Consider the following 21617-nt stretch of genomic DNA (forward strand, 5'->3'; position numbering starts at 1 on the left):
TATTTTCATTTCAATAAATGTTTATTAAAGGGAAATGTCCGTATTTTTCTAATTGGACCCTATTTTCCCACTTTGTTTGTGTAGGGACAACAATTTCTGAAACTGGTCCAGTATAGAGAAATATTATGTGAACTTTGTCCTGTGCCATGATCATTTTGGGGGCGTGGCTTTGGACGAACAAACCATCAATGTAGCGACTTATTTGGGGCTGTTAGCTACTTTAATTACAAGTTTTTTCAGTTAACGTTAGATAATATTAAGAAATCTAGCAGACTCGCTACTTTATGAAGAATACCAACCAAAGCTTTAAGTTAATACACAGACATATCAGCAAAATGTTCTTATAATTATATTTTTTAGGAATTCCATCAGCCTTAGCTACACATTGTGTTTGTAGCTAATTAGCAACATACTAGCACGCTAACAAAACTAGGACGGTTACCATGGGAAACCTCACCCTGTTGGCATCATCATTGTGCGCTTGTTAACTCTCGCGTCTTGTTTTTTGTGAAATATTGGATAGTTTGGTTATCAAAGACGCTGGAAACGTAAGAAGGGGTCCCAAATAAATAGATTTTCAACTTTAATCTGAATAGTAAGAACAATAGTCGAATAAATACAATATTTACCTCTGCAATGTAATGAAGTGTGAAGCGGCACAGAATCGAAATACTCCAGTAAAGTATCTTAAATTGTACTTATGCAAGTACAGTAGTGAAGGTGTGCCCCACACACACACACACACACACACACACAGGTGACCGAACCAAGCCACATTTTTATTTTAGTCAGAAGAGCCGTTGAACCGATGCAATCCAGTTTCTACATCTGCAACACAATCGCAAAGTACATCAAGACTTTTTACGGCAGCGTTAAAATGCTGAAAACATCCACTTCCTCTCCTTTTTTGTCATTATATTAAAGAACTTTGTAAAACTGACAGTCGTCGGGCTCACCGTCACAATAATACAATCGAAATAAGTTACAGATCATGCTGAGGGAGTCTGAATTTCAGACAGTAGCTCACACTCACACACACACACACACACACACGAGAAAGCTGTAGTATTACATGGAGCTCCATCAAGTACCGCATTATCCTATAAACCATTCATTCATCGTGAATCCCTAGATATGGTGACGTGTCCAACATTTAGAAGAATACATGTTTAAAAAACCAACAGGAGTCAAACAAGCAGGAGTGAACAATGAAGGCACTTCAAGTTTCCATGTTTTCAAACGACAGACGACCACCGACAGTTATATTTGATTTCATCCTTTCCTTAAAATTAAAAAAGCCAAACACAAGCACGGCTGCAGGTGTAGATTATTTTTTATATCCACTGACCAATTAATCCAAAAATAATAATAATAATACTCATAAATATAAATTCCAACCAGATACCCGAGGCCTGAGCACCGATTCCCTGGTTCCATTGGCGACCGTTTGCTGCACGTCGCTCCCCACGTCGCTCCCTCTCCACTGTTGACGTCAAAAAGCCGATCACAATTTCCCAGCACCCAAAGGTGACATCTTTAAAAAGGGTTTTGTTTCACCAGCAGTCCAAAACCCAAAGATAAATCAACTAGAAAAAAAAGAAAAAAAAAGCTTTGAAAAGTGACTCGGACGATTGATCGATTATCAAAATAGTTGCAGGTTCCATTAATCTGCAGTTTGTGGATTTTATGGTCAAACTTGCTCGCCACACACACACACACACACACACACACACAATAGGTCCTGACCAGCTGCCGTCAAATGTTTCACACTTTAGCAGCACATCAATCAAAAACATGGCGAGAGCAGGACACGAGGAGGGCGGTGCAGTGTGGAGGGAGTGTTTGTTTGTGGACTTGTACAAAAGCCTCAGATGCCCCCAGTGGAGGAACATAATTATCACAGGCTCCTTCTTATTTTCTTATCTTCTTCTTTCTGGCTGGCATTCCTTTGCCCGGGCCAGCCCCGTCCATTATCTTATGGAAAAAAAAAAACGCTCCATCACCATCTCACACGGGTCTGCCCGCCGGACGTTGCCGATGCAACACAAGCACGGAGGACTTGAGCTTCCCTTCTTCACACCCGCTCAGGGTTGCTGTCCTGGTTTACTCTGCGTCGGGGAAACAGCTTTCGCTTCAGCAGGATCAGCTGCAGGGAGAGAGGAGACGCAAACAAAAGGAGACGGAATGAAAACAAAAGAACAAAGAGAAAACAATGTATAAATAGGGAGCGAACTATTCTCTATTGTACATTCATTGATTTATGTAAATAAAATCAGGTCTATGGGGTGTTGTGTATGTAACCCTCGAACAAGACTATTTCTTAAATGGCAACCAGTAGCTCGTAACTGGAGTCGCCGTTGGTTGCCTGGCAACCGCCAGAGCCAAGAAATGGTCTGGTCACAGAATGCCGTGCACCACCAGCACATCACCAAACATAATGATCTTCAAAAAGGTTGCGGGGGGGGGATGGATTTGGTTTCCTGCAGACAAAGCCAGGCCCCGTTTCCAGTCGTTATGCTAAGCTAACCGTAGCTACGGCTCTAACTGACAGATACAAGTGGTATCGTTGTTCTGAAATAGGACCGCGTTATTTTATTTAAAAATTTTTTTTAAAAAGGACTTTGACGCCAAATTGCCCTCCGACCTTACGCAACACAAGAACGCAAAGTTAATCTCAGAAGTGAGTCAGATCCCCTCCTCCTGGATGAAAGACACTTTTGATCCCTCCATTCTAAACGGTACAAAGCCGACTTACACGCCGGCGTCTTAAAGACTCCGACAGAAGGACGGGCCTGACTCATCTGGTGCTAAAAAGACATCAAAAGGACACATTCCTGGTGCCACGAGTTGCCGTGGGGAGAATTCTCCCACGGTCAACCCAACTAACCTTTCTTTAGTGTTTGCGGAGGAGAAACTGGAAACCTTTTCGGATTAGGGAAGCGCCTCTAAAACAGCTCAATGTCAAACCGCGGCCGAGGGAGGAATTTCTCCAACATTTCCTGGCATTTGTTATTTAATCTCTCTCGAGTACCAAAAATGGAGGAATTTGACAGGAATGTCACTGAGCGCACCATCGTGATTTCATTTGCTCTAATGTGTAAATCCCACTCATCTGCCGTCTGATCCAAGTCAACGAAAGACGTGCTGGGCGTCCGACTCTGGCTCAGCGACACATGAGACGGACGAACTTGGGTGGCGAAGGCCCCGAAATCATAGCTCAAGTGTGAATGATGGAAACGAGAGAGGTGTGCGAGCGAAGGATGCCCGGGTGTCTTCAACTGAAATGCGTAAATAAAACTGTGTGTGTGGTCCCGAGTCGGGGGGGGGGGGGGGGGGAGAGACTGACCTGCTCGGCAAAGAAGGACATGATGGTGAAGACGACGAGCGTTACGAGGACACAGTGCGTCCAGAACTTCAGCTTGTCCCGATATACGCGCCTAAATTTTTTTTTGAAAAACATGGGCAGTTAGTTTTTAAGTAGAACAGCAAAAAGGTGCAGATGCAGAAACAACATTGGGCACATCTCACTGGAGGGGAGGCTACATGCTGTGATGCAACAAGAAGGAAATATACAATATGCAGAGGGCAGCAGGGCAACAGGGTGACAAGGTGACATCATTCAACACCATCTGGCTGTTACTTTACTAACTCAAAGACAGAAGGGGGAGGTGGGGGAGACGGGAGGCTCAGCTGTGTAATGATCTGGCGAGTATCTTACAGCTAGCGACTGATCTGAGGCGGCTCGGTTCTAATTTTAAAGCCTCCGTGCGAGTCTGGCATTCTCCCCGAGAACAGGAGCAAGATGCCCCGATAAAACCCCTCCAAAGCCCCCGAAGGATTCCCACCTCGATGAATAACCAAGCTCACGTGCAACGAGGATTCAAAAGCATCTGGAAAAAAAAACAACAACAACAAAAAAACGTCTCGTCCTACCACTCCTGGAGCTCTTCCATGTGCAGAAATCTGTTGCGATACTCTCTCGGCAGCTCAAACTGGGACGGCAGCGGGAACATGGACTCGTAGAAGTCTCTCAGCACAGCTTTCACGGTGGCAGCGTCCTTGTGGCTGTGGTCGATGTTATCGTTCAGACAGACGAACTTCCTGTTGATTGCGTAATACGATTAAAAGGAGGGGCAAAAAACAAATACTCAGGGGAAAAGAAAAGTAATCTGGAGCCTTCCCCACCCCCCCTCCCCCCCACACCTGGGATTCTTCCTAATGTCATCCAACTGGCCGACCACGTGGGAAACATTTGTCCGCACCATCTTGAAAGCGATCTCCTCCTCCCCCATGATCTCAAACCTGTCCAACAGAGCACACGTTAGCCGCAGCAACAGTAAAGCTAAGACTACATATTTCAGACCGAATAACGGCCACTTTAGAAGATCTCACTTGTACTTATTCTGGTCCCTGAAGGCTTTCTGGATGCGCTCTGTGATGGGCTTGCAGTAGAGGACGAGGCCTTTTGTGACAGGAGGCTGTGGATAGAACATTTGCAATGGATTCAAGTTATTGAATTGGAGGTTTTCGCCCCCAGCCCAGCCATTTACGTGAGGCTCACCATGCTGGGGTCATAGTAGGCCTCCTGTGTTGGGTTCACCAGGTGGAGCTGGGTCAGGTTAGCCGGGAGCGTCTTAGAGCAGTTTATCAACATCTGCTCCAGGCCTGTCAAGTCCTAGAAAAGTGCAAACAGAGAAATATTACACACTTCAAAACTGAAAGAGCTCTCACAGTCATCACAGTTATCAGAGCCGGGACGCACCTGGAGGCTGAGTGGCAGCTCGTGGATCCTCGTGGCCAGAGTTCGAATCTCTCGGTCGGACAAGACGCCCGAGTGGTCCGTGTCGATCTCGTCGAACACCTCAGACACGTTGAGGTGCTGCTGGGCACTCATCAGGAAGTAGAAATACGAGAAGGCAAACTGCATGTCCTCGGAGTGGCGAACGCGATGGCCCGACGTCTTCTCGAACTCCTCTGTGAATCTGAAGGAAGAGGAAGAAGGAAGAAGAAGAAGCGCTGGAGCGGTTCGAGACGTCGCCTCGTCGGGAACACCGCGACAAAAAGAGACGTTAGAGCACTCACGTGTCCTGCAGCTCCTGCATGATGAGCCGGTCGATCATGTGAGGCATGTGCGCGGGGACTTTGCGCGACGTGAAGCCGAACTGGCCGTTGAGCAGCTTGTTGACGTAGCGCAGCGAGTCGGCGAAGGTGTCCCGCAGCCTCCGACCAGCGGCGGCGCCGTCGGCCTCGTACGACAACTCTCTCTGCAGGCGCTCCTCTTCCTGCGAGCGTGTCGACACCGAGAGAGATTATTAACAATCGAGAGGGATCGAAACGCTGGAGCAGAAAGGTGGACGTCGTCGGCGCTACTTACCTCGAGCACTTTCTGGAAGTACTTCCTCCTCTCCCACGGCAGGAAGCCTCGGTCTGAGGAGATGAAGTGTTGAAGTCTGCGACCGAAAGGAGCTCCTCCTGCAGCGTCCTCCGGCTCCGCCCGACTCTGCACACTCTTGGATTTGGAAATGCTGTCTAGCAGTTTGGAAGTCAAGGGCCTGTCTATCGCAGCGTTCAGATCATAATGTTTGGGTGCTAGACCCTCATGCTCGTCATCAGTGTGGACGGTAATAAAACGAGGGACCGTAACCTCTTTCCTGGACGTTTCCTCTTTGGAGTTCAGATTTGTCGGAATAATATTTCCCGCAGGTGGTTTTCCTTCCAACTGCTCTCCCTCCAAGTCTTTATGGGGCTTCCCCTGGACCTCGCTCGCTGGTTGTGAATCGATGTAAGGTTTCAACAGTTCGGCCTTCGTGAGGTTATAACCCTTCATAGTGATGTCATTGATCAGGAGCTTCTCCTCCAGCTTTTGCAGCTCGCTTTGCACAGCGGCCGGTAGAAGTGACACATTCAGCGACGGCACTTCTACGACGATCAGAGGTTCCCCGGGCGGCCTCCTCTGGATCTTAGGACCGCGCTGGTCCTCGGGAACATCCGAGAACGGGACCGGAGGCTCTGGAGTCGAGGTCGGCTTCGGGTCTTTGTCGTCGTCGTCGTCGTCATCTTTGCTCGCGGCCTGGGACGCGTTAGCCTGCGGCGGCTCGCGGGTGTCGACGGCCACGCCGAAGCACATTATGAACTCGGTGTCGTCGTGTCTCTGGAAAGTGAGATTGTACTGGATCTGGGTAGCGTTGTGGCCCGGGTGAAGAAGCAGGTGAATGGTCTTCCACTTGTTGGCGACGGACGTGTGGCGGACCGCCGGGTTGTCACCGACGTGGGCGTCCGAGATTCGGCGGGCCAGTCTGTCGAAGCTGAAATATGGCCTGGTTTCACCTACCGGGAGGGTGTACAGGCTCTGATTCCTCACTAGGGTCACATGACGCAGCTCGCCAAAGTGCTCTACAACGGAAATGAATACACGTTAAAAAGGTCTTTCCTTTATTTTAACCAACTGTGGCTCCTTTCATTTAACTCACCTTGGCCACAGTCTCCCACATCGAACCCACAGGAGAGCACATTGCAGGCCTGGTCGCAGAACTTGTCCGCCAGCCAGGAGTTGGCACAGCCTTGATTACAGTACGAAATCCCCCCAAGACCTCCTAACCCGCCTGCAAACTGCCACACCGGTCCGCCACCTCCGCCGGGACCGCCACCGCCGACCCCGGCCACGAAGCGACCGTTTCCTGCCGCGCCTGTCGGAGAAAAAGGAAGAACATATCGGACGTGAAATAAACAAACGGCCGTATTTGAGAGGGGACGGAGGCGATCTCTTTACCGAGGCAGTCTCCTCCGTCCCAGTCGCAGGCAGAGTTGTTGCAGGCTTTGTCACAGTAGCCATCTTTGATCCAAGATCCCGGGCAGCCCTCGGCACAGTTGGGGACCGGCCAGGTGAGATACACCTGCAGGCGAAGCGAGGAAAAGACCAGATTGGCAAACGGCGCACAGGAATTTCAACGTCGGCACTTTTTTCTCATCGCACGGCTTTCACACCTTCTGTCCTTTGGAGTGGCTGTAGAAGTCGTCCGGCCAGACGTCTTTGCCGAACATCACGTCGTCGTTGAGGTAAATGAACTTCTGCGAGAGCCCCGGGATGCGGTGGATGTGGGTCTCGATGGAAGGGGAGCTGAATGTGGGAAGGTGGCTGCTGTTCAGGAAGATATCCTTAAAAAGTCAAAACATATTTACAATTAGTTTGCCGATTCTGTAAAACATAGTTAAAGCTTGTTTATATAAACATAACAAGCACAATTTAACGACATATTCAGGTGAGGTTGCCTCCAGTATGACAAGTTCTGTAATTGTTTTGGTACTTTTCCACGACGTCGGGTTAGGAGTCAGTCAAAATGAGCTCACCACACACATCCCCGTTTAGTGTGGGAGAGGTTTAAATGTTACCTGATGGGGGACGACTGTAACTCGGGGGTTATCCAGGTTGAGCCAGGAGGGAATCTGCCCGTTAGTGATGATGAAGATGTGTCGCACCCAGGGGGCGTGTCTCTCCACGGAGCGCAGCGAATAGCGCAGCTCCTCGTTGTCCTCAAATCGGCTGGCCGACACGTCTTCATCCTGTTTGGACTGGAGAGGAACACCGTGAATAGTCGGCCTGCGTCCGCGGGGGGGGGGCGGGGCGAACGCCGTCGCTCGCGATGAACAGGGGTTCGAGGGCGGATCGGTCGCACCTGTGAGATGGCGGTGAGGTCCCAGAACAAGTAGGCGGGGCTGATGGTCAACTCTTTTCCATCCAGGGTCAGATTCTTTTTGGCCTGCTGCGCCAGGTCGGTGAAGTCCTGCGGGGTGTTGAGGTGGAGCAGGGCGATGCCGGCCTCGGAGTACAACTCAAACTGAGGGGGCAAAGAAACAGTACGCCGGTCATTTGGGATTACGTGATCATAAAGTGTTTCTTTTAAGAATCCTAAACACACCCTGATGGCCTCTAGCACGGCACATGCAACCAAGAAGACGTCCATTTATTTAAACCTGCTTTTAGCCTGTGATGCTAGTTATGTGTATATTCTTGTTTTTTTTAATACCGTTATGTCATCTCTCTTGTTTATATTGTTATTGCTTTTAATTGTTTCAGTTTTTTTACCATGTAAAGTGCCTTTGAGTACCTTTGTTTACGCCATACAAATATAATGTATTATTATTATTCAGAATAAAGCAAAAGATGACGGGGTTGACCCCTCAAATCAAAACATTTATGATGCTCGGGTGGAGGCATCTACTGGCGGCTGCAGTCAGAACAATGTGTGTGTGTGTGTGTGTGTGTGTGTAAAGAGGTGAGAGTTCAAAACATTCTGTGATGTCATCTTCTCCATGGAGCTGGCTCTCCATCTGATCTCAGGAGAGTTATGCGAGGCATTGGAGGACTCCCTCTGTGTGTGTGTGTGTGTGTGTGTGTGTGTGTGTGTGTGTGTGTGTGTGTGTGTGTGTGTGTGTGTGTGTGTGTGTGTTCCTGTTTTTAGTCTTATAAACCCAGCGGGGAGTCAGCCTCTCCTTATAGTCCTGATAATGCTCCAACTCACGGCGTGTGGAGGCCGAACACTGGCACATGCCCGCCTGCGAGCATGTATAAACTATTATTTATTTACATACATAGATAGATAACGCAGGGGAAGAGAGAAAAATATCTATTTGTGGAACGAGACATCATCATTTTTGGCCTCTGGCAACACTTAATTAGCATTTTAGCTGCTGACATATAATAATAACCAGCAGATTAAAAGAGTATGCAGCGCTTAATTAAACATCATTATACTAAACACACACACAGGTTTCATAGCTCACTTCAGGATAAATTAGGCGACGCCTTCCACATTTGCTGATCTGCCCTCAAAGCATGCACAACCTTTTGCCCTCCAACTGACATATGGACATGTTTATAATCTGAGATACTTCACAGCCCGCCTCCATACACACTTGTATTAAAACCCTCATCCTTTATACTTCTTTCTCAGTAGCTGCTACCGTGTGAGCGTAAAATAAATAATAATAATTGCTTGGTAGTGGAGACGAGACACCGTGTGGACAACCGCAAACGCAAACAAATGCATGCTAATGCTAACGCCTCAGCAGTCTTGTACACAGACACTGGGGGCAGATGATCGGGGTTGTGGGGCAGCTTTCATCACCATAGCGAACGGTCTACCACCGGCTATAAATACCCCGCCGTCTCACACCGCCTGAACCGCACATCATCCCTCTTTCACAGAATCGGCCCGGCAACACCAGGAAACCCCTTGAAACTGTGGGTTGTGTGGCCACACACACACACACACACACACACACACACACACACACACACACACACACACACACACACACACACACACACACACACACACACACACACACACACACACACACACACACACACACACACACACACACACACACACACACACACACACACACACACACACACACACACACTTTAAAAAAAGACAATAAAATCACAAATAAGGCAAAATCTTATTGATCTCCGTATTAAATTACACCACTGACACATCAAATATAGACTTTTAGATAAATAATTATTATTGCCGTTATTATCATTATTGCTAAATATCAAAGACATCACCACAAATAATAACATATTAAAAAAAGTTCAATATTAATAGCAACTATATCAATATTCATATTATGTATTGATAGCCCGTAACAAATCCCTGTGATCTTTTCGGCGTGCCGGCTGGCGCCGCGCCGCGCCACTCCAAACAGTTGTTCTAATGTTAACCCCCGCACCGCCGGCTACAGTTACAGCCCGAATGCCGCCGGCTATTATCACATGACGGGCTCACAGCGCGACCCCCGAACTGGGAGACAAATGCATGAATGATGGGACAACTGGGATTGGTGATGATACGTGGGTTAAACACCATTAACCTCCATGTCATTACATACATAAAAGGTAAAGTGACTTGTACTCAGAAGCAGTCGTAAAGATGTGATTATTACAGCCAGTGTTATTGTGTACAGTATATGATGGTTATTATTATTATTATTATTATTATTATTATTATAATAGCTGTAGGATGTCTTACTGTTATCTAGAATTGAGATTACAGCGGTTTAATCTGTATCTTTTTTAAAAAATGTTTTAAAGAAACTAAGAATAATCTTTTGTTTTAGTAAGACGTGAATAAACGGTGAGTTTTAATTATTTTATTTTTTGCCGCTGTCCATTTTCTTTCTTTGGGCATTTCCTTTTTCTTTTTCATGATTGCGTTATATTTATTGTAACTTTAATGATTTAAAAAAAAAAAAAAAAAGGACTTTATAATTAGATGCTCTAATATAACCACGTTCAAATTAAGCGTAACAATTAGTGCAAAGATGCACCCGCGGCTCCAATTACTGTTTTAATTATATACTGTTATAATTTTCTCTCAGTATGCTGATAATTTTTTCAGTTCATCTTTTTGGTCTAAACAATGTCAGACAACGGTGGAAATAGCCCGCCATTCATTTCCCGGAGCCAAGCTGAACTATTTTAAAAATTGCTTGTTTGGATTTGACCTGCGATCCAAAACACAAAAGATGTTCAGTTTCCCGTCTTAGAAGACCACGAAATCCCGCAAATATTCACATTTGAGACGCCGGAACAAGTGAATCCGGGGAATATTATCTTAAAAATGACTGAAATTGATTTTGTCGATCCACAAATTGATTTATCTACTACTTTAAAATACAGTTGGAGGTTTTTAAGGCTGATTTAAGGAGTAATCATCCTTCATTCTTCCGTAGAACACCTTTGTTCTACCTTTAGTTACCTAATCCGTCAACTATATTATTGGAAGACGGGACTCAGGCTGTCTCATGGTGAGACGGGGTCACCCAGGGGTCACTCAGGGGTCACCGTTTTGTTTTCTTTGATTATTTCGGAGCTCGTTAGTGCTCGTTTAAAATAGAAAAAGGCCATATCTGGCAGGACAGCGCGACCTCCGATCCAAGGAAGGATTCGACGTTTGAGTTTCGCCCTTTCCTTCGATTCCGATGCTGCTGCGATGTATAAAAAGACCTTTAATTTGTGCATGTGTGTACAGTAAATGTCTGTAGAAAGCAACATGCTGAGGCTCTGCGATAGGACGCTGTGAGAGCGACATCTGGTGGCAAAGCTCGGTTATCTCAAAAGGTGGCTTTGACCTCAACACTGACGCCGCTTACAAAAGATCTGAGGGGAATAACGCTCTAATTAAATATGAAGTTAAATACTTCTAAAAAGTCAAGGGTGTCTAATGTATCTATATTAAATGTGAAACTCTGCCATGAGCTGTTATCAGACACTGTAGTAGATTTAAAGCAACAGAAATTCAATCAACAGATTAAAAAAAAAAATCTTGGATTCATAATCTCTCTCATCTAATCTGGCAGTAGATATAATATAATAATAATTTTCTAGACACTCAAAAATGCTTGAATATGAATATATATAAATATTATAATATGAATATATATAAATAGTATAATATATATATATATATATATATATATATATATTTATATTATATAAGAACAAATTATCATGAAAATATAACGTTATATAAATATTAGGTTATATAAAACAAAAGAATTGAATCTAAAAGGAGATTAATATGATGTAATTACCTGCAAACATGTCATATGCGTTTCATATCCACAGAATCAATATAATATATAAATAAGTAGCTAGTTACTGTAACATTTATTTATTTATTTTTTACATATTTCTGTCCCGAGCCAGTATTTGGACCGAATAGCTCATGAAATATAAAAAGGCAGAAATTAAACGATTTATGTGTCGGATATTTTAACAACATTTAGAAGAAGAAAAAAAATAAGGACTTAGATCAGAAAATAATAATGATAATTAATAAAACGGAATGTCTTACCTGTTTGATCTTATTGGTTATGACGGAGGGCAGTTTGACTCTCAGCTGCTCCGTTTCCTTAAAGGATGCCGGGAAGCCGCTCAGGTAGGCCAGCGACTGCATGCGGATCAAACCCGGAGCCTCTTTATCCGTCGTCTGCAGAACACGCAGCAAAGACGTGCATTTAAAATGTAGAAAGAGGTCAGGAGGGTATGCCGAGGACGTATGTTCATAAATTATCACGCATTTAACGGTTAATGTAACCGTTATAAACTCACCAGGTAACATCTGGACACGGAGAATTTCTGGTCCCTCGACACATCTGTGTAGCTTTTATCAGCTGTAAAAAAACAAAACACAACAACAATTAATTAACTGAGAGCCAAACTAAACCTTCAGGTGCAAAGATATACTTTAATCTTCGACACATGCACACATACATACATAACGCGTCATTGGAGTGAAGCCTTAAGAGCCACGTTAGCAAGAATACTCAGTTTCATTGTATTGATCCTTCTCACGCTGCGGCCTTCACTGGTAATACAGATCCCTTGCCCCTCATGTTCCGGTTACTCATTAATCACACTTCAAACATCATCTTTTGCAACGTAAATAACTGTTCATATCTCAGTGATAATCTGCCTGCTCGGTATAGTTATTACACCAGACTGTGAATCGTGTAGGGAGTGCCCCTTTCCTGCCAATTATTGCCCTCCTTTTGTGCCTCTTTGAATTATATTTGTGCGATTTTTTTAATTTTTTTAATTTCTTTTACCCTCGGCCTGCAAATGGAAGACCACCACCGAGACGGTGGTGGACGGGTGGAAGGCTTTGTTCATCAGCAGCAGCTCTTTGGCGGCGGAGAAGGAGGAAGAGAGCGACGGCAGCTCTTTGAGCGTGACGTTGGCTGGCAGAGCCGGGTCCAGGGCCAGCATGGGCGCGATGATGCAGTGGGACAGCAGACATTCGGGCTTAACACTGAAAACAAGAAGGAGGAAAAATATATCTATCTTCATCTTGTGCGCTCACCCAGAGGACCACCTACTCTTAACTGTGTGGTTTACACACTGTGTGAGAAATGAGTCAAATTCACAGGTTCAGCAAACAGCTTCCTTTGTGGAAACGAGCCCCTCTTTGTCGTCGGCGGTGGAAACTCACAGATGGGCTTTTAATCTCGACGTAAAAAAAGAGGGGAGGGAGAAGCCGAGAGAGACGGAGCTCCCTTTTGTCAACCTAACATGTCGAGTCTTCATTGTGGTTCAGCTTTTAAGATTCAAATGGCCATCAAAGAGGATCATCTGAGTCTTCCACCTCGTCAGACAGGTCTTTGGAGCCACTGCGTACACTTGTTTTGCAAAAGAGATGCCAAGATTTATATGAATTTTAGATTAATATCCAATTGAATAGCTGGGCCTCTTTTGCCTCCATGAAATAACTGACACTTCAGTTGTATCTGCCTGTGGTTTAACCCACTTCCTGTTTCAACACAAAGGTCTCACCCAGCTGTCTTACTGGGCCTTCAACAGTCAATTCCCAGTGGTTTGAAATGCCATTAAGTCTGCAAATTTACCTCGAAAAACACGTTTTTTTATTATTATTTAAGGTTATTACGGTTATGTCGTGCAGGTTCACACCACATTAACATATCTTCAAGCTCACCTCTCTTTTGGCACTTCAGTCGTCTCACTTGCGTTTTTCCCCAGGATTTCCCTGTGTGCAACAGGACATTGAATTCATATCATTTTCATCACACACACACACACACAACCTACTGTAGCAACACTGAACAACAGCCCTGTTTTGAGACTATTGGGAACAGGGACTTTCTCCTCTTGGGAGGTATTCTAACCTTTGATCCTAGATTCCCTCATTTCACCTCTGGGGCAATGTCTGAACAAGCCAATCAGAGTGAAAATGATAATACAACATGACTTGTCTGCCAATTCTAACTGTATTCAGGTGGAAATTAGAGTATGTTTGCACACTATGACAATATACTTCAGGGTTATATATACCCTTTTATGTTTCTGCATAACGTCTTGCAGCCCTGAAGTATCATATACATTTATTAAGAGTCACTGTAACACTACATTTGCATAGACAGAGGAGTCACAGCTACCTCAGGGCTCTTTGTTCCTCCTCCAGTTGCTCTTTGACCGTCTTCAGTTCCTTCAGCAGACCCACGTCTGTGCCGTTCACCCATGTGTACACCACATCAATAGGCATGGGCAGACACAGCCTGCAACAAGAGAAACGCTCGGGTCACTCAAGACCGTCCTGAGACTGCAAAGCCGGCGACCCCCCGTTTTTTTTTTTTTTTGTTCACGCACGGTTACCCGTCATCCCTGATCCTTCATATTTATCTGAAGGGAAGGGTACACGCTGTCCTGTGTGGAGTCCCAGCCCAATATATGTTTGCACTTGTTACTGTACGTGCAAAATGCATTAGTGCAAATGCATGCATTTGTTTGGTTGTGATGAGTTCAAGGAACCCCCCCCCCTCCAAGATTTGGAGGCAATAAATTCTGTTTTCCACTCACCTGCTTTGGAAGGATTTCCCCCCCACATTGTCTCTGTAGGAGTCAAACAGCACGTGATACTGGTCCCGACTCCACTCCACCACGACCTGGATGGAAAAGGAGGTGACACGAGCAGCTGCTACATCCCAAATATCATATACACCAAACCACACTTCTCCCTCATTATTAGCACAATAAGACTTACTGAGGATTTTTGGGGGAGCTCAAATATTAAATTACAACAGCCAAAAATATAAACTTTTAAAAAAAACGCTTGATGTTTACTCACAACGTGGTTATCGAAGACATTTGAGATGTTCCTTTTAAAATACGTCAAATCCAGTGATTCACTTATAAAAGCCGAAGTAGCGCGAGCACCTTAAAGAGTCACAACACGTCCGAGCTAAACTTAGACGTGCATTTAGTCGCGAGCTCGACCGTTAAGACACAAACCGCCCGTGTTTTCTTGAGTGGGATCTGGTGCTAGCATTAGCATTATGCTAACACACACACACACACACACACCCACCCACCCACGCGAATGAGTTAATAAATACACAGAAGAAGGCTCACCTCTCCGAACTGAAAGGCGGAAACTATCATGAGGACGATGCCCCCGAAGCAGATGTAGAGCCCGTACCGGTGGGACAGGCAGGTGTACGTCTGCCTCTGCAACAGCTTGAGCACCGAGTTGACGACGACCATGGTTCTCCTCGAAGAAGAAGAAGAAGTAGAAGCAGCAGCAGCATGCCGCTGCATTCATTCAAGTGAACTCGACACGCAAACAAAAAGCAGGTTTCACGCGAGAGGGGGGAAAAAAAGAAAGTAAACATAAGAGACACCGGATTTGTCAGCTGACCACCAGTCAGCCCGCATGACACATGACAACCCATACATTTCGCTGCTTCTTCTTCTTCTTCTTCTTCTTCTTCGAACCCGCTGTCGCCCCCTGGTGGTGGGGAGGAGCAGGGCCCCGTCGCCCCTCCAGGGCCCCAACAGTTGCAAGCTAGGCCTGTAGCCACATTATCACGAATTTAGTCTTGCGTGCTTAGCTTTAATATATATATATATTTTTTTTAATCAAATATTTTTACTTTGAGAATTCTCAGGTTGAATGCTAATCCCTCTATATGTCTTTTTAAGTATAGCTTGTACAATCAACATCTCAATTAGGGCTGCAACTGATTAATATCATTGTGGAATAATCTGTTGATTATGTTCTTGATTAATCAAGTAGTTGTTCGGTCTATAACATTTTATAAAATGGTGAGCAATGTTCTTAAAACTCAAGGTGGCGCCACAACTCAAACATATTGAGTTTAGTCATAGAGGCCGTGAAGAAACCAGGAAATATTCACATTTAAGAAGCTGGAGTCGGAGATCCTTTTTCTTGGGAAAATAACATTAATCAATTATTTCGTAGATCCAGATCTCCAAAGTGCACCAAATGTGCTCTGTAACAAAAGCACTTTTAATGTCAGGAGAAAAGCAGGAATATGGCTGCTCAGAACTAGCCTTGTACATCCCAAAATCAACAAAGAGAACAAGAAACACAGTGGCGTCACAACAAGATCCAAGTAGGACTTTGTGTCGCGTGACAAGTGGGGATGGGGGTGATAATGACACTAGCACAGTGTTAGTTGTCCAGAGTCATTTGACAGTTTTCCAGAACTTCACAAACTAAAAATAACCTCATCTCTGGTGTCCTCTCCTGAGACCAGGAGAGATGTAGTAGCCTTCCTTCCTCTATGAGCAGTCAGGAGTCCCACCAAGCCAGAAAAAGAACTTCAATAGCCCCATCATGAATTAAAGCTCTAAACGGGATCCACTTGGATTTTGTGTCCCATGGCCTTCTTTTAAAATCCTCTACGGATTTTGAGCCATGATGTTCCAGGTTCACCCTCCATACATTTAGTTGTGTCCCATCGTTTTCCAAACAATCTAATCCAATACTGGAGAGATTTACACTATTATAACAACTAATGAAATTAGCACAAAAGAACATGACACACATCTAGTCGTGGGCATGTATTCCAAGTTGATGGGCTGTGGGGTTGGCACTTACAGTTTATTGTTGTCCCTCCAGCAGCACCAACCAGCCGTGCTAAGATCCTTTCAGGAGGAAATATTTGGCCTTGAAGCTAAATTTAGGTCGATGTCCACCTATTCCTCATGAATCTTAACGTCGCTCTCACCACCTCTATTGGAAAGATTAAAACGAGGATTCGCACAAAACAAGCTATGTCGTGCAACCTTTCGCACAACTTTCCAAATAATACGCAGATTATTTAAAACCTTTGTGTCTTTGTTGAAAAGCAAACACAGAGTAGCACCCTGGAATGGCTATATGTTGGCTAAGGATTCTCATTTCTCAGCCAAGAGTACCTTGGTGTCCCCAGATGAACCGGTTTTTTTAGGATCCCAGCCACATAGTCTCAGTCTGGGACCGAGCACTTGTACCACCAGAGAGCAGTGGTGGGAGAAAGAAAGTATACGGATCATATACTCAACCATGGAAGAAAAAAAAAATTCATTTAAAGTAAAAGCCATGCATTCAAAATCGTACTTCCTTAAAAGCAGCAAAGTGTATTTATTATATCCAAAGTTAATCTTAAAAAATTCTGCAAAAAAAGTACTTAATTACAACTTTAATGTACTTCTGTTTTACGACTTAGCTTATTGGTTTATTACTTTTTTGGCATTGTAAAAATACATAAACCAACCAACATCATATAGCAGCTCCAATGTTGTAAACATGCATCCAAAAAGAAATGAATATAATGTGAAATGTAGTAACAAAAGAATAGGATCATATTTATACACGATATAAACATCCTGCAACAATTAATACTTTGACTTGTCATAGTTAACGGGGCTTTTATTCGCGTAGCTCTGCCCACTCTGGTTTTAGGGGAAGAGGTTACTTTAAACTGTACACAGGACATCAGCTCATTCTTCCACCAGACGAATCCACAGCGGCGGAGGACTCGACGCTGATCCTGGACCAGCCTTTAAACGAGGATCGTTGTTTTTCTTCTCCTCCTCCTTCTTCTTCTTCTTCTTCTTCTTCTTCTTCTTCAGCCCGGTGCTCAACGTCTTCTGTCGGGGGAGGAGTTCCGCGTGAACCCTGAGTGACATGTCTTGGTTCAGGCGAGGGCTGTGCTTTCTGCCGGTGTTCCTGGTCATCTGGTCCTCCAGCACGTTCATTGTCACCTACCTTATTGCGCTTTTCAGACGCGACGTCGACATCATCTTTCCATACATAAGGTTAGTTTGCATCCGTGCATTTGTTCTCAGAAAATATGGGGAGGAGGGAGGGGGTCTTTGATCTTTTAGCCAGTCAAATCTCAGATATTTTTTTTTTTTGTTTCTTTCTCATTCCGATCGATTTCCTTGAGAGCGAGACTTGAAACGACTTTAGTTTCGTTTTGTCCTCCGAGCTCGTGGACTTTGGCCCGGTTCCCAAACTCCGGCTCACGTAACACACAGCTGTCCCTCCGCAGCACGGCTTCCTCTCACTTCTCCCTTTTATTTCTAAGAAGAAAAAGTTTGCTAAATGCGCACACACACACACACACACACACACACACACACACACAATAACGGGAAGTTGTGCTTCAACTGTAAACGCATGTCATGTCTTTTCCCCTTTGCAGTGACACAGGTGCAAACCCCCCGGAGAGCTGCATTTTTGGCCTGATGACGTTCATTTCTGCGTGCGCAGGTATATTCACGTCGCCATGAACTCGCGTGCATTCGTCTCGTCTGACTCTTTGTTAGGCAACTTTGGGCTTCCCCCAACATCCAAAAGATGTTATAGTTGCATTTCCCCCTTTTTATTTAGAGGAAAATGAAAGCAGAATTTATTTCTCGGGATGCAGGTATAGAATTTTCTTTTATTTATTTTTTTTTTTTTTTAAGTTTTACATTATGGTCATCTTTCACACAGGAACCGCCACCATATACGCCCGCTACAAGTTCATGGAGAAGCTGAGTGCGACCACAAACGTGGTGAACTCTCATCTCAATAAAACCGCCTTTGTTTTTGGGATGTTCTCCTGCCTGGGCATGTGCATTGTCGCCACGTTCCAGGTATGTCCTCCTCCTCAACGTGCAGGTGCACATTTTCATCACACGAAGGCCACTTCCGGGTAGTTTAAACGTCCGCGCTCGTCCTAACCTCTTTCTGGATTTTGCAGGAAACAACAGTGACGGTCGTCCACGACATCGGCGCTCTGATGTTCTTCGTCTCCGGCGTCTTGTACATCATCCTCCAGTCTGTGATATCGCACCGGGCCTATCCGGTCGGGTCCTCCATGGGTGTGTGCCGAGTACGTTCGGGTGTCGCCACCCTCGCCTTTTTGGCCTTTTTCCCCAGTATCCTTTCACATGAGTCTAAAAATCTGTTGCGACACATTATATTTCTGCGAATGTTTACGCAGCACGACATGCACGCTTCCCCGAGAGTCATTCACAGTATAAATAAATGCATGAATTTTCCTTTAATTGATCATTCAGCTGTCATCTGCGCGTTCTTCGTGACACAAAACACACTGCACAGAGACAAAGGAGACGAGGTATAGGCCGTCGTCTGTCATCGTGATCTGTCATCGTGTCATCATTTGTTTCTGTTTGCCAACGTGTGTGTGTGTGTGTGTGTGTGTGTGTGTCTCTCTCAGGACTATCCCTACCATGTAGCCAGCGCTGTGTGCGAGTGGATCGTCGCCTTCAGCTTCATCTGCTTCTTCCTCACATACATTGACGATTTCAAGGTGTGTATATCTCGCCATCTAACGGGGAAAACTTTCTTCTTTTCTTTTTTTTTTCCAAAATGTATTATTTACTGCTGCAAGTTGTTCTCAATTTTGTTGTTGTTTTTATTTCCCCGCAGCTGTTCACCTTACGAGTGAAAATAGAAAGCGAGGAGTGACCTTGACGAGTCTGCAAACTGCCAGCGAAATCACCATTTTTTCACCTTTTCAAAAATGTGCTGCTTTTGTTTTTGTAAAGCTTTTTATGCTTTTTTTGTACATTTTACACTGCGAAGCTTTTGTAAGATTTTTCTCTTTTGCATATCCTGACTGAATTTATTGGTGGATTGCAGTTGGTGCATTGTTATTTATACACTTTATGAAGAATCGGTCATAGCAGGAACCAAACTGGTCACAGCATGTGTCTTTATACTTTTTTATACGCGCTCGCGTCATTTTTTAAATACTTTTTTATACTTATTATGTGCTGGGTTCAAACACAGCTTTGCACTTTGCTCTTTGATCGTGTTCAACCTGCAACGCCAGCGTGACACGCCGAGTCCCGTCAGACCTGTGACAAGTAAAAAAAGAGAAGTTCAATGAGCACACTGATACCTTCTGGAAGTAACCAGAAGCCTGCCTGAAATATTACTTCAAATGGGAATATTATTCAAATACTAGCAGTAGTTCCTTAACCAAAGTTGTAAATATTTGTTACTCATTTTCCAATGTTGTTGTCTTTGGAGCCCTTTCTGTATGCCCTGCTCCACATGGTCTTTACTGTATGCTGCTCATGGTGGTTCGACAGATCAATAACGCCTTTTATTTAGGGACAGAGGTTTCTAGGATCTCACATGTAAAATGTAATCAGCTGAAAAATACAATTAATTTGAGTATCAGAATTATATATATATAATTTTTTTTTAAAGTTGATTATTACAGATTTTTAATGGTGCAAGTAACTCCACGAGGACACTGAGACACATTTGTGAATGTGGAGCTCATGAATAAAATGGACTTGACGCATGAGAAAGTGAAATCAATACTGTGTATAATAACGTCAAGCTGCTCGAGATGTTTTATAATTACCATCAACATATTCCATGTCACATGCTGGGAAGGCTTGTGACACCTTGTATGCTGAGAAAAGTGTTTGTGTCACAGCGTTGGCCAAATTAAAGATCACTATCACGTTTGAGTATCTGCTGATGTATTTCACTGGCCAGTACTGTTGGAGGGTCTCTTCGTAGATGAATGGTGATTAGGAGATGGGACTATCAGGCTGTGGTCACATGAAGTTATTCACTTTGGGGATTTATTTGTATTCTTCTGACATAATGTACTGCACAGATCACGGTGCCATGCTGAGCTGAAAAAAATTAAAGATACACTTTTCTTTATATTTTTAAACAAACTGTTTGAGTTTATTCCAAACTTCTCCACTCTCAAGTCGTCACAGTGTAAAATGCATTCATAGAAATCTTACGGATATTTCTTTTCATTTTGCGAAAGCGTTCTTCTCTATTCTACTTCTTTTTTTTCGGGCATGTAGTCACAAGTCCTGCTCTATGAAACGATAAGCTGACGCACAAACAATCTGCAGGTATATTATGTTCCGACTCGCCGATTGGACTCTTTAGTGCAAGTTTCTCTTCATTCTAGCCGAGGTTAGTGTGCAACGCGGTGATATAACTGGCAAAACACTGTGTACACAAACCCAATTAAAAGAGGAGTCGATGGTAAAAAAAACTACCTAAAGCAGAGCCAGACAAAACATTACTATTCATCATTTATTGTCTGGCATCGTGTCATATAAAGGTGGGTTTTCTTCTGTACGACACATGCAGCAGCTTTAGAAAATAAAAATGTTTTTTTTGTGCAAAATAAGTAGAACGGAGGCCTCAGACTGAGCGCGCTGTAGTTTGTGCTCCTCCGACATGGCCACCTGGAACTATTGGGGATAAGACGACTCATTTTTTTTTTAAAAATCACAGATTTTCTGTGGGCCAAAAGAAAAACAACAATTGGTATTTAGCATTCTGTGAAAAAAGGTCAAAATATTGCCGTAATGATTCTATCCAAATACTTCAGCGGTGGCTGAAATTTAAGGAAGGGTTAAACCCACATGACATGTGATTCTCCTTCCCATTAAACTGGTCTTGTGACTATACGGCGCATCAAAACTGAAAGTATATTGTGATATGTATCCTCCCTTTGACTAACACACAGAATTACAATGCATGTGTCAAACAGTCAAAGTATCCAACATACATTTATGTATTTCTGTTGTATCTCTTAAAGGCATTACGCTGTGATAGCAGTGTGACAATCGAAGAAGACCAATGACTTGAATGGTATAGAATGACTTTCTACCGCCACGCGTTGAGATCTACTGCGGACATAATCAACAGGGAATTATTCCCCGTTTGTCAAAAAAAAAAAATACTAAAAAGTATCAAAATTGAGGTCACTGAACGACCGTAAAGGAAAAGAAATTCAGTGCT

General features: G+C 44.1%; 2 protein-coding genes across 4 annotated transcripts; one reads left to right on the forward strand and one right to left on the reverse strand.

Moving 5' to 3' along the window:
• Positions 1-758: 758 nt before the first annotated feature.
• On the reverse strand, positions 759-15360 carry gnptab (N-acetylglucosamine-1-phosphate transferase subunits alpha and beta). 3 transcript variants are annotated; one of them, XM_034525780.1, is made up of 21 exons: positions 14936-15358; positions 14384-14469; positions 13963-14082; positions 13503-13553; positions 12619-12821; positions 12122-12183; positions 11865-11999; positions 7674-7835; positions 7390-7569; positions 6985-7155; positions 6770-6893; positions 6471-6686; positions 5375-6393; positions 5083-5282; positions 4763-4982; positions 4562-4675; positions 4393-4478; positions 4204-4302; positions 3934-4101; positions 3347-3437; positions 759-2146 (listed from the first exon to the last, which is right to left on the reverse strand). In XM_034525780.1, the coding sequence occupies exons 1-21, from the start codon at positions 15119-15121 to the stop codon at positions 2075-2077; spliced, it is 3765 nt and encodes a 1254-aa protein (XP_034381671.1). In that variant the 5' UTR covers positions 15122-15358; the 3' UTR covers positions 759-2074. The 3 variants fall into 3 exon arrangements, with proteins under 3 accessions (XP_034381671.1, XP_034381674.1, XP_034381673.1); XM_034525783.1 differs by lacking the exon at positions 14936-15358 and adding an exon at positions 14652-14929; XM_034525782.1 differs by lacking the exon at positions 3347-3437 and having other exon boundaries at positions 14936-15360.
• A 1917-nt stretch (positions 15361-17277) lies between these two features.
• dram1 (DNA-damage regulated autophagy modulator 1) lies at positions 17278-20513 on the forward strand. The gene is made up of 7 exons (XM_034526448.1): positions 17278-17629; positions 18019-18086; positions 18312-18454; positions 18562-18739; positions 18881-18939; positions 19042-19134; positions 19254-20513. The coding sequence occupies exons 1-7, from the start codon at positions 17499-17501 to the stop codon at positions 19290-19292; spliced, it is 711 nt and encodes a 236-aa protein (XP_034382339.1). The 5' UTR covers positions 17278-17498; the 3' UTR covers positions 19293-20513.
• The last annotated feature ends 1104 nt before the right edge of the window (positions 20514-21617 follow it).

Source organism: Cyclopterus lumpus, chromosome 23 (assembly GCF_009769545.1).
Source record: "Cyclopterus lumpus isolate fCycLum1 chromosome 23, fCycLum1.pri, whole genome shotgun sequence".
Classification (NCBI taxonomy): Eukaryota; Metazoa; Chordata; class Actinopteri; order Perciformes; family Cyclopteridae; genus Cyclopterus; species Cyclopterus lumpus.